General features: G+C 48.5%; 1 protein-coding gene across 1 annotated transcript; it reads right to left on the reverse strand.

Moving 5' to 3' along the window:
- Window positions 1-16,435: 16,435 nt before the first annotated feature.
- On the reverse strand, window positions 16,436-21,276 carry LOC121443294 (zinc finger MYM-type protein 3-like). The gene is made up of 7 exons (XM_041644999.1): window positions 21,174-21,276; window positions 19,744-20,432; window positions 18,811-18,854; window positions 18,440-18,512; window positions 17,700-17,994; window positions 17,294-17,471; window positions 16,436-16,938 (listed from the first exon to the last, which is right to left on the reverse strand). The coding sequence occupies exons 2-7, from the start codon at window positions 20,417-20,419 to the stop codon at window positions 16,702-16,704; spliced, it is 1,503 nt and encodes a 500-aa protein (XP_041500933.1). The 5' UTR covers window positions 20,420-20,432; window positions 21,174-21,276; the 3' UTR covers window positions 16,436-16,701.
- Window positions 21,277-24,629: the final 3,353 nt, after the last annotated feature.

Here is a 24,629-nt window from a genome sequence, read left to right on the forward strand (position 1 = left end):
CAAAAAAAAAACCAAAAACGGGGGGGGGGTTGCATAGGTTCATATATTTGAATGCTTAATTCCAGGGAGTGGAACTGTTTGAGTTTAGAAGGGTTACAATGTGTGAACTTGTTGGAGGAAATGTCACTAAGAATGCACCAGCTTTGAGTTTTCAAAAGCCCATGCCAGGCCTAGTCAGCCTCTCTCTCTCCCGCTGCAGATCAGGATGCAGGATGCATCTCTCAGTTACTGCATCTTGTGTGCAGCCATGTTCTCTGCCATGGTGAAAATGACCTAAACGTCTGAAACTATAAGCAAGCCCCAAATTAAATGTATTCTTCTATAAGAATTGCCTTGGTCATGGTGTCTCTTCGCAGAAATAGACATGGGGAGGTGCAACATACACATCTACTCACCCCAGATAGGGAGCCCATGACAGACCAAAGCACAGACACCACCAAAGTCCACCTTAATGAACCAATGAATTTTATTGGGGTTACTTGATGGAGGAAGGTCATTGGCTAATAAAGGAACTGCCTTGGCCCATTTTATTGGTTAGAAGATAGGTGGAGTAAACAGAACAGGATACTGGGAGGAAGAGGAAGTGAGCTCAGAGTCTCCACACAGCTCTCCTCTCGGGAGTAGACGCCTGAGAGAGATGCCATGCTCCGCTCCCGGGATGAAGCTCAGACCCAGGATGGACATAGGCTAGAATCTTCCTGGTAAGCGCACCTTGGGGTGCTACACACAGATGATTAGAAATGGGCTAAATTAATATGTGAGAATTAGCCTAGAAGAGAATGGGCCAAGCAGTGTTTAAAAGAATACAGTGTCCGTGTAATTATTTCGGGGCATAAGCTAGCCGAGCAGGCAGCCGGGGTGCTGGGGACGCAGCCCCGCCTGCCCTAATTACTACAGTTACTTACCAGAATATGGGTGAGAGGCGGGTTACTTATGGATGCAGAAACAACTCAAAGCTGCATCACCAAAGCCCGTCCCTGCACCAGTAATAGCTTGCAAAAGCTGGGAACCTGCAGCACAGCCTTCAGGCAGCTCAGCAGATCAGAGAGTGTTCTTTCCATGGGACTCAGTTGGCCTAAGTCTCTTCCAGGCAGCTGTTCTGTTCTCAGAATCTTCATTGTAACTTGGCCTGCCTATAAGTGACTTTCAGCATCCATTGTTTAATTGTGTGAGGGAGGGGCTTAGTGAATCTGGTCAGTTTCAGGAACTTCCTGAAGTTGTGTTGTGTTATTTATCTTCTGGCTCACAAAACTTCCAGATTCAATCTCAGAGGAGACTGCTACACAACACATGTATGCTATACAAACACATTACCATCTGAATTGCATTCTTCGACTTTGGCTATAATTCTTAATGTAGTTTTCATGAAGAAACTATGGCTCAGCAGGTGCTTGATGTCGAGTCTGAAACCGAGTTCTGTCCCTGGAATCCATACGGTAGCAGAGACTTAACTTCCCTAAATGCATGACACACATAGACTCACACAAAATAAATACAAATTTGCGTATAGCCAGTCAGTGGTGGCACACACCTTTAGAACCAACACTCAGGAGGCAGAGGTAGGCAGATTTCTGGGTTCGAGGCCAGCCTGGTCTATAGAGCATGTTCCAGGACAGCCAGAGCTGTTACACAGAGAAATCTTGTCTCAAAAAAGCAAAACAAAACAAAAAATGCTTATAAAAAATAGGAACGCTGGGCGGTAGTGATGCATACATTTAATCCCAGCAGAGGCAGGAGGATCTCTGTGAGTTCAAGGACAGCCTAGTCTACAGAGTGAGTTCCAGGACAGCCAAGGCTATACAAAGAAACATTGTCTCAAAAAAACAAAAAAAGGGAATAGGAGCGTGCACCATATTAAGCACTAATATAATATCATCACATCATATTGTACATTGGTACTAGCAAATTAGCTATTACTATTCCAATACTTGTAGATGAAGAAATGGTGGCTCAGGAAGGTTAAGAAATATTTCCAAGCCAGGCAATAGTGGTGCATGCCTTTAATCCCAGCACTTGGGAGGCAGAGGCAGGCGGATCTCTGTGAGTTAGAGGCCAGCCTGATCTACAAGAGCTAGTTCCAGGACAGGCTCCAAAGCTACGGAGAAACCCTGTCTGGAAAAAAACAAAACAAAAAAAAAGAAAGGAAGGAAGAAAGAGAGAAAGAAAGAAAGAAAGAAAGAAAAGAAGGAAGGAAGGGAGGGAGGAACAAATAAATGAATAAATAAATAGATATTTCCAAAGGTTGCACAGTTTAAACTGGGCATGGTGGTCACCCTTTAATCCCAGTAGGTAGACTTTTGTGAATTCAAAAACAGCCTGGTCCACCTACCAAGTTCCAGTCAGGACTTTGTGAGACTTTGCTAAGAAAGAGAGAAAGAAAGAAAGAAAGAAAGAAAAGACAAACAGGCAGCCTGGTGTGGTGTTTCTATAATCCTAGCACTCAGGAGGGTAAGCACGAGGACAGAAGTGGATTTTTGTTTTGGAGTTTTTGTTTGTTTGCTTGTTTCTTCTTTTGCTTTTTCAAGACAGGGTTTCTCTAAGTAGCCTTGGCTGCCCTGGAACTCTCTCTGTAGACCAGGCTGGCCTCAAACTCACAGAGATTGCTTGCCTCTGCTTCTGAGTGCTGGGCTTAAAGGCGTGCACCACCACAACCCAGCAAGACAAAGGTCTTTAAGGTCAGCCTGAGCTATAGCAAGACACTCTTTCAAAACAATGACCAAAAAACATCCTAAGGCTATCCCAATCTCAAATTTGTACTATTTCCTGTCTATAAATCTTTTTAGGAGGAGAGGTGGTGCTGAAGATGGACGCCACGGCCTTATCCACAGTGGACGAGTGCTTACTGGTGAGTTCCCTTTTGCACCATTTTCTCTATCCCAAAGGCACGCTTAAGGGGACGCTGCGGCCTGTGGTGGTTTATGCAGAACTCACTCTAGTAAAATGTCCCTGAGCACTAACCTGCAGGGGGGAAATGAGCATTTGATTCTCCCAGCTCAAAAAAGAAATGCTGAAACTTAAAACAAGCAAATAAACAACTGAAAAAAAAACAAAAGAAACAAAATAATGGTCCCTCTGCACCCCTAGAGTGCAGGGGGGGGGGAATGCAGGAGAGAGGCCATTGTGGGAAGCTTTGCCCAAAGTGGGTTGCAGGTAGCCAGGGATGCAGTGAAGGTGGAAAGAGGCTCCCAACCTTCAAATGGCTAAATTAAGGTAAGTTTTTTGCGTTTATTTTATTTTTATGTATATGAGTGTTTTGCACGCATGTAGGTGCACCACTTTCGTGCCTCGCATCCACGGAGGCCAGAAGAGGGCCCCAGATTCCCTGGAACTGGAGTCACAGGCTGTTATCTGGAGCCCTGGTCGTATAAAAGAGCAGCCAGTGCTCTTAACCCCTAAACTCTCTCAAGAGAATCTTTTGAAATTCCTCCTTTCTCCTCAATCCAGCAGTGACCTTTTAAAGTCCCTCTTGGCTTTTCTACCCTCCCCCGCCCCACTCTGGGGAAGGAACCTGGACCTTACTCATGCTAATCAAGTACTCTACCTCCAGCCTCCCTCTGCCTTTTCCAGACTCCTCAATGGCTTCCCTCCAAGAGACGGAGCCTTTCATTTCCTCGGGTACTGAGACTAATTAGTTAGAAAGACTGGCCAGGCAAACTTCTTGAGACTCTGTGTCAACAGAAAGGTTAAAGGGGAGGGGGTGGGGAACGGAGGATGATGTCACTGAGTGGTAGAGTGTCTGGCGTGTGCAAGGTCCTAGGTTTCCTCCTCCATAACCTGGATACCTCCAACAAAAACACCGGGAAAATTAGCTCCAACCTGAACTCATTCTCACAAAAATACATGAGGTTTGGTAATGCTCGTCAAAGCTTTCTCAAATCCCTTTCTTCCTCCTCGGTAGCCATAATGTTCTAACTGATAAGGTGTTGCAGGGGACTTAATACGTAGTAAAGTGCTTGTTCCGTGCCAGGCGTTGTGTTAAATATTATCTCTTTTAATCTTCACCCTTCCTTCGAGTGAGCACCATGCTGTCCCTATTTTACAGATGAGGAAACAGGCCCATGCAGAATAACTAACTTATCCATATCAGTCAGCTAGGAAGAAGGAGCCAAACTGTGGAACTGGAACTCCAGCTAGCCGGATGCTGAAGACAAAGAACTAGGCATTTCTGGTCCATTCTGTCCCCTTGGACCAGCCGGCAAGGCCTCTTTAGTGCCCTATCCTCACACATCTTCTCATCCACACACTCCAATCCCAGCACTCGGGAGGCAGAGACAGAGGGATCTCTGTGAGTTTGAAGCCAGCCTAGTCTACAGAGTGAGTTCTAGACCAGCCAGGGCTACCTTGTGAGACCTTATTTTAGATGAACAAAGCATGAAGCCATGGTGGGGCTAAAGACATGGCTCAATGGGTAAGAGCACTTACTTGCCACCCTTGCAGAGGACCCAAGTTCAGCTCCCAGCACTTACACTGGGCAGGTCACAATAGCCTGTAACTCCAGCTGCAGAGGCTCTGGCATCTTCTGGCTTCCATGGGCAATGTACTCGTGTGCATATACAAATTCACACACACACATACACACACACACACATACAGAATTAAAAATAAAATATTTTTTAAAAAGCATGATACCGTGGAACTGGGGAAGATGTCTCAGTGAGTAAAATGTTTGCCACCTACAAGCTTGAGGGCCTGGGTTTAAACCACAGCATCTGGTTAAAAGTAGGGTCCAGACATCCTAGCACTGGGGAGTCAGAGGCAGGCATGGCCTACATAGTGAATTCCAAGATAGTCAGGGTTCTGCAGTGAGAACCTGTCTCAAGAAAGAAAAAAAAGAAGGAAGGAAGATGGAAGGAAAAAAGAAATTGAGAGAGAGAGAGAGAGAGAGAGAGAGAGAGAAACTAAAAGCAAGAATTGGGTATATTGGGATGTGCTTGTTGTAATGGTTTAAATAAAATGCTGCAGGGCAGCAGGTCCGGAGACCATGGCAGCCGGGTCCCAGGCAGGAAGCCACGTGGCAGGTGAGAGACCAAGAAGGATAGGCATGCCATGCAAAATGAAGTTGGATAGTGAATTGAGGAGTTTCAGGTTCAATGAGAAACCCTGTTAAGATAGAGTGATTGAGGAAGATGCCTGATCTTGACCCCTGGCCTCCACACGCACACTCACACACGTCTGCAGACGTTGCGCACTCACACACCCAGACACAGAGTCTGGTTGGGCTGCCAATTCTTAGTGAAAGTCCTAATTTCATTTTTTGGTGTGGTCCTAAGGAGCAAAGCAGAGCTTTGTATTTGTTAGACAAATGCTCTGCCATTGAGCCACATGCTCAGCTCTGGTCAGCTCAGGTCTTTTCCTTAAAATAGGGCCTCTCCAGGTAGCACAGGCTGGCCTTGAATCTGTGAGCCTCAGGCCTCTGTCTTCTGGCTGCAGGGCAGTAAGCCTGTGCTACCTTGTCAACACTGTGATAGGTAAAGAACAGCAGGAATACTATGCAGGATCAGGTTTGACCACACACACTAGTCAAAAGTGAAGGTTTCCTTACCTTGCTGACTTTTCACTGAAAAAAAAAAAAAGTCTTGGGTGAATTCTGTCCTAGCAGGGCATGATGGGAGGCAGTAATAAATGCCTTTTCCAATCTGATCTGCATTTCCCTAGCAGGACCTCCCACCACCTTCATCCTTTCAGGAAATCCTCCTGTCCACCCCTTTACAGCCCAGATTTCAGCTACTGATAACTTAACCATGGTATGCACGCAAGCGCGCGCAAGCGCGCGCGCACACACACACACACACACACACACGAGTGTTGCATTGTGCCTCCTCTTTGGCTTTGTTCACACTGGTTATTGTATCTCCACTAGTGGCCACTCCTTTTTTTTTTCATTTTTCAAGATAGGGTTTCTCTGTGAAACAATCCTGGCTGTCCTGGAACTCACTATGTAGACCTGGCTGGCCTCTCACTCACAGAGATCCACCTGCCTCTGCCTTTCAAGTGCTGGGATTAAAGGTGTGCGCCACCACCATCCGGCTGTGCCCACTCTTTTTTGAGACAGAAAACCCAGTTCCCATGTCACCTTCGAAGAGAGAATGAGAAATAATTCCATTGGAGCCTGTTATTCTGTCAGTATGTGAGTCTTTCCCAGACTTAGAATGAGGGTGAGCAGAGACCTTATAGAATGCAAATTTACAGGACTCATTCTCAGGGACCACACAGATGCCAACCCTTGCTCTGTGACCCAAGAGCACACCATATTGCTGCACCATAGATTCCTTCATTTCCACCCCCTAGTTGCATCCTGGTCCTTTCTATCAAACTAGAGTGCTCACAAGTGAGGGACCCAACTTCTTAGTTAGCTGGTCACCAAGTAGAAATTTGGCTAAATAAATGACATCAGATTCTTCCTTCTCTGTTCCAACAGAGGAAAGAGGTAGAGAAAGACAGCGGCTTTGGGCCCTGCTGCGAATGGGAGACAGAGAAAGCAGATGGAATAGACTCACCTTGGCCCAAGCTATGAAGACAAGGATCATGTGCGCCTTTGGCATTTAGACTTGGGACTCCTCCTGCTTTCCTTTGCTCTCCTCTGTTTCCTTCTTTGTTAATGAGAAACATTGTCGGTTGTATTTTGTTTTAGTTTGTTGTTGTTTGTTTGCTTGAGATGAGTCTCTTTCTGTAGCCCTGGCTGGTCTGGACCTCACTATGTAAATCAGTGAACTCACAGAGATCCATCTGCCTGCATCTCTCAAAAGCTGAGATTATGGGCATGTGCCACCAAGCCTAGGACCCTGACTTTTTTTAAAAAATGTTATGTATGCAAACATGTGCATGCCCACTATGTGTATGTGTGTATCAGAGGGCAACTTGTGAGAACTGATTCTCTCCTTCCACCATGTGGATTCCAGGGATCACACTCAGTTCATCAGATCTGGCAACAGGTGCCTTTGCCTGCAGAGCATGTTGCCAGCCACCACCCACTCCCTAGTACTGAATTTCTAAATGCCTAGCATAGACAGTAACATCATCATTTGCTTTTCCTATCAATTCTTTTTCTTATCCTCTCTCTCTTACATTTACTTGTTTTATTTGTATGTATGTGTGTGCATGCGTGCAAGTGGGGGAAGATTGGGGGCAGCCTGCTTGTGGAAGTCAGAAAACAGCTTTTGGTACGTGTGGGTTCTCTCCTTCTATTTTTGCAGCAAGTGCTCTAACTGACTGACTTAACTTGCCAGCCCCATTTCCACATTGTTACCTGATTTTCTCAACCAGGCATGCATGTGGTGCACATATATACATGCAAGCAAACACTCATACACCTAAAATAAAAATAATCTTGGAAAAGATTATTTGTGTGCATGTGTGTGTGTGCCCACAGAAGTCAGAGGTGGTTGTGTATGATCCCTTGGAGCTGGAGTTACAGGCATTTTGAACCACCTGTGTGGGTGCTGGGGTCTGAACTTGGGTCCTCTGATAGACCAGTATTCACTCTTTAAATTTTTATTTGTTTGTTTGTTTGTTTTTGAGACAAGGTTTCTTTCTCTGTGTAGTCCTGGCTGTCCTGGAATTCTCTTTGTAGACCAGGCTGACCTCGAACTCAGAGATCCTCTTGCCTCTGCCTCTTGTACTGGGATTAAAGGTGTGCGCACCACTGCCCGATTTAAAAAATTATTTTACTCTTTGTGTATGAGTGTTTTGCCCTCGTGTATGTCTGTGTACCACATGCAACTTGGTGCCCACAGACCCTAGAAGGGTGTCACATATCCTGAGATTGGAGTTATAGATGGTTGTGAGCTGCAATGGAAATGCTGGGACTCAAACCGAGGTCTTCTGGAAGATCAGCCAGTGACTGCTTTTAAATGTTGAACCATCGCTTCCATTCTACTGTCTTGGTTTTGTTTTGAAAGATTTATTTATTATGTATACAGTGTTCTGTCTGTATGTATGCTTGTAGGCCAGAAGAGGACACCAGACCTCATTACAGATGGTTGTGAGCGGTTGCTGGGAATTGAACTTATGACTTCTGGAAGAGCAGGCAGTGCTCTTAACCACTGAGCCATCTCTCCAGCCCTTGTTTTGCTTTTAATGAGACAGGATCTTTTTCTGTAATCCAGGTCCGCCTGGAAATTGGAATGGTTCTCAGCCTTCCCACACAGGCTTTAGTTAAGGGTATCTCTCCCAACCATTAAGACTAGAAACCAACTCTCACTACCACTCGTTCACTGGATCCTGCAAAATTATGAATTAATTTTAATGTCTAAACTTTATTTTGAAACCAGGCACAGAGGTACATCCCTGGAATCCCAGCACTTGGAAGGCAGAGGCAAGTGACTATCTGTGAGTTTCAGGCTAGCCAGGGATGCATAGTAAGACCCTTTGTTTAGCCAGGCAGTGGTGGCGCACGCCTTTAATTCCAGCAACTCGGGAGGCAGAGGCAGGCGGATCTCTGAGTTCGAGGCCAGCCTGGTCTACAAGAGCTAGTTCCAGGACAGGCACCAAAGCTACACAGAGAAACCCTGTCTCAAAAAAACGAAAATAAATAAATAATTGCAGTCCTGGCTGTCCTGGACCACTCTGTAGACCAGGCTGGCCTTGAACTCAGAGATCTGCCTGCCTCAGCCTCCCAAGGGCTTGGATTAAAGGTGTGTGCCACCACCACCCAGTTTAGATGTAATCTAAATCCTAAAACCTAAGGGATCTTTAACAGATGGATATCTTGGTTTTTTTGCTTGGTTTTTGTTGTTGTGGACAGAGTCTCCCATAGCCCAGGCAGGTCTCAACTTGCTAGTGGCTAATGATGACCTTGAAAGAATGCTGGGTTCACAGGCTCAGTTCCACGAGTCATTAAGGATTGGACCCAGGACTTCGTGCATGCTAAGCAAATTCTCTATCAGCTGAACTACATCTGCATTCCCTATCCCCTTTTTGAGACAGGGTTTCATAAAGCCCAGGTTGGCCTTGAACTCACCGTGTAGTCAAGGATGACTGTGAATTCCTAATCTTCCTGCCTATGCCTCCCAACTTCTGGGATTACAGACATGAGCCACCCCAGCTCAATAAATGACTGTTGAAAAATAGATTTTTTTCCTGATGTTTCTGAAAATATATGACAAAAGGACCAAATTTCTGATATTTGTTGGATGAGGTAAGAATAATTCTCAAGGATCCTCAGCCAGTGTTTTTCCTCTTTATCTCCCACTCCTTCAAAGCCAGCTCTCCCTCCCCCAGAGAAAGCAAAGGACAATTTTAACTCTTTATTTGAAACAAACAATTCCAGAGACAGAAGGTTAGTTGTGACAATAGTTTCTCACTACAACACAAGGGTGGGCATGGCTCACTGAAGGGACAGGCCAGGCACCTCAGTACAATATATACAATTGAAACAGTGGCTAAACTGGTGACAGTTATAAAGACACAGAAAGAAGGTTGGGGAGCAGCAAAGCCAACAGGGAAAGAACTGGGCACTCCCTCTACCAAACACTACATTTTCTGGGTCCACAAATGTAAGATGGGGAAAAGAGAAGATGTAGGTAGGAGGAGCAGGACCCTTACCCACAGTTCCTCACCTCTCTTTTGAGCACAAACCCCATCCTGTATGGCCTAGGCCCCCATACAGTGGGCCTGGCTTTGATGATAGGGGGAGAACAACATTGGGGAACCCAGCCCCAATCCGAGTCAGAAGGTCATTTTTGCTTTGAGCGCTCTGTTCGTGAAACTAAAGGGAGGCAGTTAGGGGTAAGCATGTTGACACCATGGCTCATGCCGCCCTAAGATAGCAGGAGAGACAAACACATAAACCAAGGGGACAGGAATATGCACAATAGGAGTCTGCTCCCCATACTGAGTCATTCTCTGCCTTCGAGGAAAAGAAAGCATTTGAAACCCTTGAGAAACTACAACACCAGCGGTGCTCAAAGGGCAGGTAAGGGACATGGTGGGGAAGGGTGCTAACAATCACTTGATTTCAGGAGGGATAAAAGTGTCTGAGCTCTGTGCTTTAGGGAAATGGTCCCCTCATTTATTTCTTATCTCTCAGACAAGACCCTTTTACATGGTACTGGGGAAGAGGAAAGAGAGAGAGAGGACACAGGGCAGAGAAGGCAGCTGGGTTCTTCCCTAGGTCAGACCTAGGAACACAGGGCTTCACCTACATAGACATAGGTCAGGAAACCCAAAGCCAACAGGATCACCAGAGCTATTATCACTCCATCAGAGTCAGGCCCCTGCAGAAAGGGTTCACTGTGAAGCATAAAGAAAATGGGCTACCTGGTTCATGTCCATCACAGGGGGACTAGCCCATGAGTACAGAAGATTGGGGCCCCAGGGTTACAAGTGGTATGGAAGGTTAAAGCCAGGGATTCCTGGGAAAGGCAGGGAATGAGAAAATAGAAAGAGGCAGCCAGGGGCCCTCAGAATGGATAACATGGTTCCTGGGCCAGTTGCCCCACAGGACAGACACTGATGTGAAAGATGGATACAAGGTACCACATAGGCCACCATGCCTAGGTTTACATGGGTGCTAGGGATGCAAACTCAGGACCTCATATTACGTGGCTTGCATGGGTGTTTTATCAACTGAGCCATCTCTCCAGTCTTCAGTACGCAGTTTTTGATTCATTCAAAATTTGTTATTCACTTTCAACTCTCCCTGATAGTCAGACATACGTAACAGCTTACTATCTGTCCACTCTCATTCTTTCAAAATACAGCAAGCAAATAAACTGCCTAGAAATGATGAAGGTGAGAAACAGGTGTTAACTGCCCTCCTATTATGAAGACAATAGGAGGATGGTAACAAAGGCAACAACACGAGGGCACCATGCAGGACAGTGTTCACCGTTGGGGATGGGAGCACTGATGTAAGAACACAGAAAGCTACCATGGCAGAAAGCCCAAGAATAGTTTTAATAATCTTGTGAACAAGGGGAAAAGCAAAGTTTGAGCAGATCTCAGTACTTCTAGTGTTGGAGAAAGAAGACCAGGGAAGCTTTCTTGTGTGTCTATGAGAGCAGCCCCACTCCTTCAGATGTCCATTTTCTTTTTGTGGATACAGTAACCCCAGTCCTCACCTTCCTCATGGCTCGAGGAAGGTCCTGTTCAGTAGATACATCCTCAGGCCCTACAAGGCCACAATCAAAGAGGAAGTCTACACTTGGGTTAATGTCCAAAGGATCTAATAGAAGGGAAAGAAAGAAGAAATCAATTTCTTTAGGCCTCAACTCTAAAGTCCTCTCATCTCATCCTTGTTACTTGATCATTCAACTCAGGAAGAAGCACTTCGTCAGCTTCATTGAATGCAATATATGAAAGGCAGTCAGAGGTACACAAACACCAGACACAGGCTATGCATGTGGCAAAAGACCTTCTAGGCTACAGAATGCATTCAAAGCCAACCTAGACAACTCAAAAGACCCTCTCTCAAAATAAAAAGCAAAAAATAGGGCTGGGGGTAGCTCAGTAGTTGAGCTTGCCTAACATACACAGGACCTTGGATTGAATTCCCACAATCAACCACATTGAACACAAATATTCACAAATTCAAAGCAACATGAATATACTTAACATGACCGAACTGTACACATAAAATGGTGACAATGGGGACAGGGGAGATGGTTCAGTTGATAAAGTGCTTGCCATGCCAGCATGAGGACCTGAGTTTGATTCCCTAACACACACATGAGAAGCCAGGAGTGGCAGTATGTACTTATAATCCCAGCACTGGAGCGGCAAGAACAAGTGGATCCCCGAGGCTTGCTGATCAGCCAGCGTAGCCTACTTGGCAAGTGCCAGGGCAGTGAAAGAGACTTCATCTCAAAAAGGAGGTGGGCAGTGCTTAATGAATGATACCCAAGGTTTCCTCTGGCCTGAACATGGACTTGTATACTCATGAACATTCATACATACCCATACACACACACACACTTACATACAACTAAAAATAAAAAACAAAGGGTAGGGGATGTAGCCTAGTAGACATATACCCAGTATACATGAAGCCCTGGGTTCAATCCCCAGTACCATATAAGCTAGGAGTGGTGGTACACACCTATAATCCAGGCAGAAGGTTCAGAAATTTATCCTTAGCTACAGAGTGAATTCAAGGACAGTCTGAGCTGGGTTAGTTGAGACTCTATCTCAAAAAACAAAAACCAAAACCAAACAGTACCCTGTCCTGTCTATTTTTGTTTTTTGTTTGTTTGTTTGTTTGGTTGATTTTTTTTAAGACAGGGTTTCTCTATGTAGTCCTAGCTGTCCTGGAATTCTCTGTAGACCAGGCTGGCCTCAAACTCAGAGATCTCCCTGCCTCTGCCTCCTGAGTACTGGGATTAAAGGCGTGTGCCACCACCATCTAACTCCTGTCTTTTTTTTTTTTTTTTGGTTTTTCAAGACAGGGTTTCTCTGTGGTTTTGGAGCCTGTCCTGGAACTAGCTCTTGTAGACCAGGCTGGTCTCGAACTCACAGAGATCCGCCTGCCTCTGCCTCCCGAGTGCTGGGATTAAAGGCGTGCGCCACCACTGCCCGGCTCCCCTGTCCTGTCTTAATAAACATTCTTTAGAGTCATGCTCAGGATCACAAGAAACACTCCTTTCCTAATAGCACAACGCTACGATATTCAGTGGGCATGCCTTAAATCCTACTTACTCTTGGGGAAATCTGCCTCCAAGTCTTGCCCAGGCTCATCTAAGACATTAGCCATCTTAACAGCCATGGCCAGGACATCATCTCGAGCTGTGCCAAACAGGTCACAGTCTTCCAGAAGTCCCTCTGCACTCTGGTTGCTCACAAGATCTGAGAGGCAAAGAAGTCAGCTCAGTCACTGTAGTCTCTTGTCCAACACCCACAACAGGCTTCTGGGGCTGGTCACAGCCATCCCTTCCCATCCCACTTAGCACCAAGACCACACCTCCCACCCTTACAGGCAGGCAAACTGGTAGCACTATTTCCGCCATCATTGCTATCTACTGCATACCACAAAGATCAGAAGAGGCCTTGTCTAACTCTTCAGCCTCTGCAATCATTTCCGCCATGGCCAGGATGTCAGCCTCCAAGGGCTTGGAAGGGATCTTCACCTTCAGCTCCTCAATGGTCTCCACAATCTTCTCTGTGCTCTCCAAGGTAGTGGGCAAGAACATGGGCACAGGAACCTAGAGACACAAATCCCAATAAAATGTCAAGAATCACACCAGTGGATAAGGGTACCAACTTATGAGAAAACCAGAGAGAGTGGGCCTGAATCCTAGATAAAGAATGAGCCAGGCGATGGTGGTGCACGCCTTTAATCCCAGCACTCCGGAGGCAGAGGCAGGAGGATCTCTGTGAGTTCGAGACCAGCCTGGTCTACAGAGCAAGTTCCAGGACAGGCTCCAAAGCCACAGAGAAACCCTGTCTCGAAAAACCAAAAAATAAAAAAAAAATAAAAAATAAAATAAAAAAAGAACTACTGGTCAGGATAAAGGAGGACTGGTCAGGAAGGGCAAGTCCACTTACCCGGATAGGCATTGAGAAAGGCACCGGGACTTTCTGGCAGTATAGATGCATAGGCACTGGCACAAATATGGGCACTGGGATGGGCAACACAATCACCTGTGGCTTCCACTCTTCTGCAGACAAGAAAACTCTTTTCAGCACCCCCTTCTAGATTAATGATATCTGATCTAGGACCTGATACTCATCTGTCATCCCCCAAAACTCTAAACATGTGTTCAATGTCACAAAACTGCCTTAAAGAGAGCGCAACCTAGGTTCCTGGACATGAAGCTGGAAGCTGACAACTTAGGAACACTGTCCATGGAATGGAGGTATCATGGCACTCACCTGTTTGACTTCCTTTGGACTTCATTTCCATCTTACAGGAGACTCCCCGGTTCTGCATCAGCGGCTTACACATGGCAGCTTTGTTTTTACGGGGTGTTGCTGGGAGTGGTGGGAGTGAAGGAGTGGGCACACTTGGAACTGATCGAGTCTTCACAGGAATCTGTAGCATCAAAGGAATGTAAGTTCTGCCAATTATAGTACCCTCCTCTGAAACAGTCCTCCCTCTTGATTTTTGTTCTGACCTTGCCCAAATTCCCATTCTCCTCTGGGATCCTCACTGTGTTGTTGTTTTCCACTTTGGTTTGAGAGGGTGTCTGGGGCTTTGACTCAGAAGACTGACCTGTAGAATCAAACAAGGAAATGCTCTTATTTTCCGCACCATTTTTCTAGGAGAGCTTTATGAAAGAGCACTCTCTAGAAATAGAAAGTCTAGGATTTTTCTTCCTTCCTACCCAAGTCTGGTCTTCTCTAGGCTTCAGAAACAGTAGCCAAGAAGATTCTTTGCTTCTAGCTACCAAGAAGAAGAAACATTCCTAGTGACTGAAGCACCAGGCTAATGTTCTAGAAATGGTACCAGTTTTCAGTGTCACTGAAGGTAAAGCTTCTGCTGATACTTCCCTTTCTCTGAAAACTAACCATAACCACCACAAGTCCTACCCTACCTGAGTACACCTTCAACTACACATCCTTGCAGAGAACCAGCACTCACTGCAGAATTTAAAGAAGAATACCCAAAGAGTCCAAAAGATAAAAGAGCAGGTAGTGGTAATCTGGCAAGGGAACAGGCAAATGCAAGGAAGAGGAAGAAGGGGCTTGACTTGACATTGAAAAAGCCTAGGCCAGTTCTAGAAAAGTCCCACTGTCCCAGACTCACTGTTCAGGAGGCTTTCTGGCCCACTCTGGGTATCCAAGTTGGGTTGGTTCTGCTGGCTGTAGAAGCGCAGCAGACACTGTTGGTTGCAGAAATGACGGATTTGCCCACGCCAGTGGATGGTTTCCAGCAGCTTCCCCTGGCGCTTACAGGCATGGCACCGGGCAGCCTGAGGGCATTGACAGAATGGTCAGACCTGCCTCTTAGAAATATGCCAGGCCCTCTCTTCTATGATAAGCCATGTTTGTCTCTTTGGAGAGCACCCTAGAGACTGGAGATCTGGTGCTGGTACCAGTACAACAGTTCATGCCCCTGTTGCCTTCTTTCTGACATGTTGACTCTCCTTACCTTGCAGTACCATAACAGGTACTTGGTCTTACAGTCCTCGCTGCAAAAGTCCCAGGTGCTGCCATCCAGTTGCTCAGCAACTCCACGCTGGCAGGTTTGGGAGCAGTAAGTACAAGTGATACAGCATAAGCCCAGTTTCTTAGTGAAGTCTTGTTTGTACAGTAGCACACAGCCTAGAAAGGGGAGAACAGGAAAGAGAGCCTGGAGACAGAGTTATTCACAGGTATAAGACCCAGTCTTTTCAAAGTACTGCATCTGAAACCTCGTCCGCCTAAAGCCTTAGCGTAAGTGGAGTGGAGCGTTCTGACAAGGCCCTACCTTACACACTGCTTTCTAAGCCTTGCTTCTTTCTCTGCCATCCTCCCTGGTCACAAGAGACAGGGCCTCAGTCCCTACCTCACTTCCTTACCTTCACTGCAGAAGCTTTTCTCCACCCCACTGAACCGAAGTTTCTCATGCAGGAGTTTCTCCTGCCGGCAGTGCTCACACTGGGATACCACACCCCGAAGCCGCTTGAAGTCCTCACAGCAATCACGGCAGCAGAACTGGAAGACCTGGTCCTGAGATGGAAACACAGGACAGGAAGGACACAGCTAGGACATCTGCACCTGAAAGGCACAGCTCGAAAAGACTTCTTCAAACATGTGGCAAGAGGTGGGTGGGGGGATCTTACCTGCCACTCCAAGACCTCAGGCTTGCCACTGAAGAGGCTATGGCAGTAGTGACAGCTCAGGTGAATGCCCCCCTCAGGGCTAGTACGCTGGAGGGAAGGAAGACAAATAAGGGGTAGGGGCAAGATGTGTGCAGTGCTGGAGGGGATGGGAGGTCAGGCTTTCTCTTTGCCCTACCCAGACCTACCTACCCCAGTTCTCCTACCCTTTCCCTATGGCCACACCCTGTATCCCCTGGTCTAGGGTCTGGAGTACCTGGAACTTGGTCCAGCAGCTGGGGCTGCAGAACTGGTAGACTGTGCGATCAACTTTGTTGTAGTAACAAGGGTCAGAGAGGCTGCGGCGGCAGAAGCAACAGGGTCGGGGAGGGCCTGGGGCATAGAAAGAAAGAGAGAAAGAAAGAGAAAGAGGAAGAGAGAGCACATAGAAGGTGTAAGGCAGGGCAGAAGTGGAATAGAAAATCCACGGGAAGATGTGGTTGGGGCTGAGGTTGAGCAGCAGAAATTACTCTAAAAGAGGGGAATGTGGGAAGTAGAAGGAAGGCCAGCAGGGATCTCAGAGAAGAGGGCTTTGCACCTACCAGTGAGCCCTGCCTGCTTCACTTTGTAAGAAGTGGTACAGCACAGGGAACAGAACAAGCTGGTCTTGCCATTACGATCCACATGTGATAGCATCTCAAAGTTCTTACACAGGGTCTTGCACCAGACACAGGGGTACACACGTGTGTTTTTCTGTGAGGATGGGGAAGGAGAGGCTGAGGCTGGATTTGTCCCTTCACTTTTATTTTTAAAATTTTTTAAACATGAAATTTTTCAGGCATACAAAAAAAAGTATAGATGATGATATAACAAAGACCTGTGTGTCCACCAGCCAGCTTCAAAAATAAAACATAACAGATACAATTGAAACCCCCTTTATTTGTTTTATTTTTCCCAGCCCTCGACCCTTCAGGCACCTTTATTTATCACCCAAGAACCACACCCCCTTCCAAAGCCCTCTAATGCACTACTCCCTCGGCCCCACCTTCTTGTACGCCCCCAAGCACGTTGTGTTGCAAAACCGCTTTTGTTGACCATCATGGAAGAGGAGCTCTGGGCCAAGGCTCCCAGGCCTGGCATAGATGTAAGCCCCACACTGGTCACAACAGTTGGTTTTCAGTCCCTTGTTGGCTCGGAATTTGGAGAAGCAAGAATCGCTGTAGAGTCGATGCACCACGCTGCCATTGCTGACCTCATGTAGGACCTGCCACACATACATATACACACCCTGAGCTGAGGCCAGGCCACCACCGCCCACCCCAATCAATGCAAGGACAGAACTCCCACCTCACCCTAGACCTTCACAGCAGACAGTGGGCCTAGGACCCCCCAACCTGTGCGTCAAGCTGTAGACTTGATGGCGAGATCCTGGGAGGTAAGGAAGGTCAGCTGCATACATCCTGGAGAAGCTCTATCCTTGAATTTGCTCCCTCAGAATGGCTACCTTTTCTACCCAAATCCCTTTCCCCCCTGGGGCTTGGCCCCTGCAGCTCTGGAACCAGGGGGGGCAGGTCAGAGCCAGCAGGCTCTGTCAATTGGCCTGTGGTGAGCAGCCTCACCTCTCCAGTCTTCTGGCATATACTGCAGCGAGTGGCATCGGCAGGATCCCCAGACTGGGGGATTGGACGCTGCTGCTGGGCCTCATACAGAGACAGACAGACAGATGTGCAGAATTCCTGGAAGGAGCCTCCTGAACCAGTCTGTACCACAACTGAGTCCTTGGTGTTCCAGATCTCCCTGGAGGTGGGAACAGGTTTGAGCATTCCCAGGACCACCCTCTTATCCCAGCAGTAACCCCTGTACTCCCTAGGATTTGGATTGAGGACCATAGAATCAAATACTCTAACCACTTCCCTAAATTAACCCTATCATCTCCATCCTGCTTGGTTTTGCCAACACAATCTCTCTTACCCAGAACTCCCACCCCTGGTCCCTGCCCCCTCCCACCCTAGGATCTCCACGCACTTCTTGCAGAAGGTACAGGTCTTTCTGCCCAAAGGCTTCTTGGAGAAAGTAGTGAGACAAGATGAAGAACAGAAGAGCTGAGGCAGCCCCTTGCGCTGATAGGCCGTCTGCCCCTTCTGCAGTGGTGTCCGGCAATGTGCACAAGACATCTTGGTGCCCATTGAAGAGCGCCCAGCCCTTTGTGCCATACTTGAGCGCAGGGACATGCGAGGAGAGCGCCGGGGCCGGAATGGCACAAAGTCCTCATCATTGGGGTCATCTACCATGGCATCAGAATCCTCATCTGACACTGGAACTGTGGGAGTAGGCGGGGCAGTGAGAAAAGACCGCCAGAACAGATCTCCAGCCATTAGATGACCAGACTAATAGTAAGTTCAAAACTGATCCTGGGATCTCTGGGACTCCTCTTGTTCTGGCTGTTATACTTCCTCTCCCTTTACATTGGTATCTTAAGCTACTCATGTTTATTATACAATATTCAGGAGGGGGCTTCCAAGAAAGAAGTCTATGGACAGGGACAGTATAGTTGAAACGTAAAACTTTCTATTCTTATTGTTCTTGTTTTCAATTTTCCCCCACTACCTCTTGGTTCCCATGCCAACCCACAGCAGAGACAGGCACTTCTCTTTCTGCAGAGAGGAACTACAGGAGCCAGAAGATCCGTGCCCTGTCATAATCCCACCTTCAGCTCTTCTCTACACCAGGAATTCCCAGGACACACTTCCTCAAATCCTACTTACTGCTCTCAGTGGAATCCACAACCTCAGGCTTTGGAGGTTCTGCTCTTCTAACGCGCTCGCTTCTCTTCTGCACCTTGGAAAGAGGGGCAGGGAGGAAAGCTGAAGCTAACAGCTAACCGGAGCCCAAGGTTGGGGAAGGAATAGGAGATAGAAGGTGGGGTGTCAGGGTTGGGACCCTTGGCCCATCACTGAAGAGAAAGGAGAAATGGGAGCTGGACTTCATTCTTAAGAATCAGTAGACACAAGAGCTCCTCCCTTCTCTGAATCTGACAGCATCCCCCCCGCCCCCACCATCTAGGAAGGAAAATGAAGCGTCTGTCCTTCTCAGGGCTATGGGGGACCCAGATTCTTTCCGATTCCCTCCCCCTCACCCTCTCAGGCGGCTTCTCAATCTCCTTCCCAGTCAGACCATCTCCTGCAAAGGAAGCAAGAAAGTAACCTAAATCTTGAGCCCGCCCAGGCCCAAACCCCACCTCCCCTCCTGAGGAAGAATTTACTCAAAACTGAAAGGGAAAACTCAAGTGTCTGGCTTCTAACCCTTCCAGGGTTACCTCAGACTCTGTACTAGGGTGGAAGTGGGGAAGGTATGTGTGCGGCTCTTCTCCGTTAAATAAATGCATTATCCTACCCTCCCACTCATTTCTGTCCCACTGGTTGTGAAGAATTTATATTGTACCAACAAAAACAAATGTTATGGGTAGATTCCTCTGGGCTTTGGTGGTATTTAAGATTATATATCTGCAGACCCTTATCACAGCCTAGGAGGGATATCACTAGGTAGATTAAGGGAGAAACTAGAGTCTCAGGTCTAGATGGCCCCTCCCCTACCAGAGATGCATCCTAGATCCTGCCTCTCTACCATCCCCCTGAAATCAGTATGCTCTTAGGGACTTCGGAGAGGAGTTACCATTCACCAAACCCAGAAACTCCACTCCCTTTTAGAACCAAACAGCTGGAAAAATTTTAGCGCCTAGAAGCCTGCTATTTTTCTTCAAATTCTGAAGGAAGGACCCTGGGACTGAAAGCCCACTGGGATGTGATAAAGGGAACCTATGCCATCAAATTCAGCCCCTCATACTACCCCATTCATCCTGCGCAGCCCCCCCCCACTCCTCCCACCTCTATTTTCCATAATCTTTACCACACCCCACTCTTCCTTCCAAAACCCCAACTCCTTCCCCACACGGATCCCTACTCTAATCTTTCCCCCCTCCTACCCCCCTCCTTCAGTTCTCAAAGCACATAGCCAGCCCTCCTTACCACCACCCTTTCCCCAGCCCCCTCCAAATGATTAGGCAACCTACCTGGCAAAGAAGGATGTGTAGCAGGGATAGAGACCCCAGGTTTGCTCTGAGAACTGTTGAAGCCATCCCCCAGAGTCTCTCCCACTGAAGGGCTAGGGGCTGCATTTAGGTTCTGTGGCTGCCCTTGGGTATGCTCCTCCTCCTCCTCCTGCCCAGGGGAGCCCCTTCTCCTTGTAGCTATGGGGGGTATCTCCTCCTCTTCAATATGAGGAGACTCCAGGATTATTGGAGAATCCGGAGCCAAAGGTTCTAGTAGCCCCTCAGGTAAAGGGGGACTAGCCCCAGCCCCTGGATCAGGTGGCATCACCTCAGGGGTCTGGCACCCTGGTCCAGGCTCTAGGGTCTGCTCTCCCGAATCCCATGCAAGGGTCCCCTCAGAATCATGGTCCACCTCTGGGGGAGAGGGGGCTTTATAAAGCAGCCCCCCCAGCCCCAGTAGCTCAGTGGCTCCATCCAGGACTACTCCAGGGTCTTTTTCCAGGCCAGAAGGGGTATCAAGCAGGTCCAGGGCTCCAGAGGATGGAGACGGACCTGGGGGGGCCCATCCTCGAGTGGGAGCAGTCTGAGATTCCAGCAGATCCTCTCCAAATTCCATGTCTACTGGAAGGTCTCCAGCCAGGGGCTTCTCTGGCAGGGTCAATGGGTCAAATGGACTGGGGAAATCACTGGGATCCATGGCTGGGTATGGGCTGCAGATCAGAAGAGGGGGCAATAGAGGTGGTCTTAGCCTGAATTTCTTATGTAGGCTGAGACACACCCCGTCATGCACTTGGATTTCTCATTAGCTGCAGCCCCCCCCCCCCCAACAACCGATGGGCATTTCCACAGGCTTCAGTCCCAATGTCCACTCCCCCCCCCATACAGTGCCCTCTGCGGGGAGTGGCGTTCCCCGCCCTGGCCGGGTGCCCACACTCGCCAGGCAGTTGGTCTCTAACCCGCTCGACACCCCCCACCGAGACTCGTAGCTCCTTCCTCCCTACCTCTCACACACCCCCCACCTCAGGCTGAACGCCCCCTCAGAGTCTCTTCTGGCCGCCGCAGCCAGAAGCCTTTCCCGCTCCAGCGATCTCAGTCCCCCGGTCCCCCCTTACTCTCCAAGAGCCCCCCAGGTTTCCAGTCTCTACCCATCCTGTCCAGCCCCGCTGCCCCTCCCCGCAGAGCCCCGTCCTCCCTCAGCCCTTCCCCGTCCCCACAAACTGCCCTTCCTAACCATTCCCCCTTCGGTTACCTTTCAGGGTGGACCACTTCCTCAGCCCCGTCCCTCTTCCCTACTGCTCCCCTAGTCTTTCCCTTCTCCTGTTGCCCACCCCCCACCTCAGGCATTTACAGGAAGACATTTTGGAGCTACGATTTCTCCTTAGACCCCCCTCCCAGCTACTGCGAGATCCCGCCTGCAGGTTCGGTTCGGCTTAATCAGTCCCGACCCCTACCTGAGGCAGGGTTAGAGTAACCGCTACAAGCCTAGAACTGCAGACAGCGACGGCCCCGCACTCCTTCTCCACCTCCCTCCCTAGCAGCCGGGACAGGGGTCGCGGCTCCTTTAAATGGCAGCGCCGCTTGCAGCCCTGAGCGCTCTGCACCAGGCAGGCGGGCGGTGCCAGCAACCAATCCCATTGGCTGGCTGGAGGAGGGGGCTCGCGAGACAGCGCCGGCCCCTGGCGCGAGACTCCCAGCGCAGTGGCCGCCTGGAAATTGCGGACTGGGGTATAGCCACTGGGGATGGAGTCTGAGCCCCCGCCCGGGGCCCCGTTAGTTGAGCCTCTGGAGCTTTGAAGCCCGCCCCCGGGGAAGGCGGCGCCCCCTTTCTACCGAAGGGCCTAGTACATTAAAGACACAAAAACGGAGGAAAAACCCAGATCTACGCACCTGCTTTCCTTACCTGGCTCAAGAGTCTGGCCCCGTCACACCCGTGCCCGCCTTACCTCCAGAGCCCACTGTACCTGTGATCCCCTCCTCTCATTCAAATGGTCCCTGGTCCCCTCCCCCTCTCCGTGTCCCTCTTCGCTTCCCACTCGTGTTCAACGCCCCCCCCCACGCATCCCCCCTCAGCAGTCCCTACCTATGCCATGCAGCAGACGCTTGCCAAGATTACCCTCCCCCATCCCCACCTCTCCGGGGCCCGCCCCCCGGGCGACTGTTGGGGTAGTGAGTGACAGCAGAGAATGGGGGGGAGGCAAAGACCCAACCCTCAAGTGCCCCTCCTCCCCTTGTCTGCAAGCCTCAGCCCCCCTCCAACCTGTCTAAGAGTCGTAGTTATGGGGTGTCTTAAGCTTGCTTCCAACCACCCTTGCCAGTTAAATGGCTCTGGCTTCTTGACAACGCCTATGCAGTAACGGTTACTGCCTGATGACCCCCAAAGCAGGTTCTGCAAGGCTACACCCCTTTTTCCCTCCATGGCCTTTGGGTAAGTTCTGGGATCATTTCACTGAATCTTACTGTAGGAGCTTGAATTATCTCTTGAATAGTTTTCCTCACCAGACGCTTCCACCCCCCCAACACACACACACACACACACACACACACACACACACACGCTCGCGCGCTCACGCGTGCGCCCCCCCCCCCACAAGCTCGCGAGCTCACGCGTGCGTGCTCTCACACACACGGACGCACACACATACACACACACACACACACACACGGACGCACACTGTCCTTCCTTCCCTTTACCCTCTTTTTCGGTTCTTGTCTGTCCCTGTTCCTCACTGTCTCCCCGTCTCTGCCTCTAGAGCATTCAGGCAAACACGGGCTCCAGGGATCCTACTTGATCCCTGGGCGTGGCTACGGCTAGGGCGAGAAGAAGGGTAGGGGTAGGGACCACTTACCTTAGGTCTACTGATTTAGAAAAGAGTAAGTGCCAGTGTTCATTCTCAGGCCTCATGCTAGGGCCCTTTACAACCCCTCTCCCCCAGTCCCACGATAGTTCCTAAGGGCTGCACAGCACTGACTAGCTTAAATATATTAGAAACTCGGCCGAGAAAAGAGTCCAGTGTTGCCCCTTGCCCCTCTAGCCTGCCTCTGGCCTTTCCTCCTTCCCACATAAAGCCTTCCCAAGCCTAGTCTCTGGGAGTTTTACCCACGTTTTCACAGAAACCTTGTTTTTCCTAGCTTCCCCTATCAGACTTGAGATTGTCTTTACTCTCTCCTCTATCGGAGATAAATGTAATTTTTTTCAGTGTAGGTTGCCTAAACCCAGCTTTATCTTAATCGGTAGCCTGTGCACCTGTCTCCCACTTTCTGCTTATTTCTCTTTGTACTGCCTTTGTATTTTCTGTTGGGCCACCCAGTTCCTTTTTGTCTGCCCCCCTCAACACCGGTGGGCCTGGCTCCTCGGCTACTGTAGTGGTAGAATGCTTCATCACTAATTGTCAGACCATCTGAGAGGGAGGGGTGAGTTCTCATCTGCCATAGTGGTCTGGGATTCCAGGATTTAGGAGGCTGTCAGGAGAATTATGAACTTGAGAATACCTTGGGCTACACAGTGAGACCCTGTCTCAAAACAAAAACAAAGGCTGACCGGGCAGTGATGGTGCATGCCTTTAATCCCAGCACTCAGAAGGCAGAGGCAAGGGGATCTCTGTGAGTTCGAGGCCAGCCTGGTCTACAAGAGCTAGTTCCAGGACAGGCTCCAAAGCTACAGAGAAACCCTGTCTCGAAAAACCAAAACCAAACAAACAAAAAAACCAAAAACCAAAACAAAACAAAAAACAAAACCTGGGTGTGGTAGCACACACAGGGAACCTGAGGCAGGAGGACTCCATGTAGTTCGAAGCCAGCCTGGAACTGCAGTCCTACTACAGGACAACTGGGGTCGTCGTGAGATGGCTTAGCGGGCAAAGGCTCTTGCTGTGAAGCCTAGGGGACCAGATAATAGCAGAGAACCTAGGCCTGCAAGTTGTCCTCCGACCTTCACACCTGTGGTGCAGCACATATGCACACACACAGGCGCACAAAATCAATACAGTTTTGAAAACTAATGACAAGGAACACGGGGTTCTACAACTACCATCACTCCCCGTGATGTTCTAATGGTACATACAGGTCAACATCCATTATTCAACTGTAATGTAAAATACTAAGAGTAAGTGCTAATGTAAACCATGGACTTTGGCTAGTGCTGATAGGCATCCATGTCTATTGATGGATTGCAACAAATGTACCTGTCTTGCCCTGGATGTTGACAGTTGGAAAGGCCGTGTGTGCAGGGACACCAGCTATACAAGAAAGCTGTGTTCTGCAAATTTTACTATGAAACTAAAACTCTAGCCCCCTCCCCGCAAATCTTTGGTTTTGAGTGAGATTTTGTTTTTGTTTGTTTTTTTTTCTGCTTTGGGTCAGGGTCTTATTGCCCTAGTCTGGTAGTTTTTGAATTTGCTATGTAACTCAGGCTGGCCTAGAACTCCGTTTGTATCCAAAGATGACTTTTAACTTTTGATCTTCTTGTCTTTACCTAGGATTACATGTGTGTCACAATGCCTGTTTTATGCTATGCTGGGGGTCAATCCCAGAGTTTTGTGAATACTGGGCAGATATTTGACCTCAATTTCTACCTCAGCTGAGTTACAGCCCTAGCCCAGAAGGTTTTTTTTTTGTTGTTGTTGTTGTTGTTATTTGTTTCTTTTTGTTTTGTTTTGGTTTGGTTTTTCAAGACAGGGTTTTTCTGTAGCTTAGGAGCCTGTCCTGGAACTAGCTCTTGTAGTTCTTCAACTCACAGAGATCCACCTACCTCTGCCTCCCAAGTGCTGGGATTAAAGGCATGTGCCACCACCACACAGCAGGAAGATTTTATTTCAGTTTTTACAGTGCTGGGACTTAAACCCGAGGCTTACACACGCTAAGTGCTATATAACTGAACGGCACCCTCTTCGTTTTATATATTTTTCTGA

This window comes from Microtus oregoni, unplaced genomic scaffold (genome assembly GCF_018167655.1).
Source record: "Microtus oregoni isolate MIOR12 unplaced genomic scaffold, Mior012 000104F_ref0000108, whole genome shotgun sequence".
NCBI classification, from domain to species: domain Eukaryota; kingdom Metazoa; phylum Chordata; class Mammalia; order Rodentia; family Cricetidae; genus Microtus; species Microtus oregoni.

Coding starts and splice junctions, on each gene's coding strand:
- LOC121443294 (XM_041644999.1), bottom strand. CDS start 20,419: ATGGATCCCAGTGATTTCCCCAGTCCATTTGACCCATTGACCCTGCCA. Junction 18,513..18,810: donor TTGAGAAGCCGCCTGAGAGG/GTGAGGGGGAGG, acceptor CCTCTTTCCAAG/GTGCAGAAGAGAAGCGAGCG. Junction 17,995..18,439: donor TGTGGATTCCACTGAGAGCA/GTAAGTAGGATT, acceptor CTACTCCCACAG/TTCCAGTGTCAGATGAGGAT.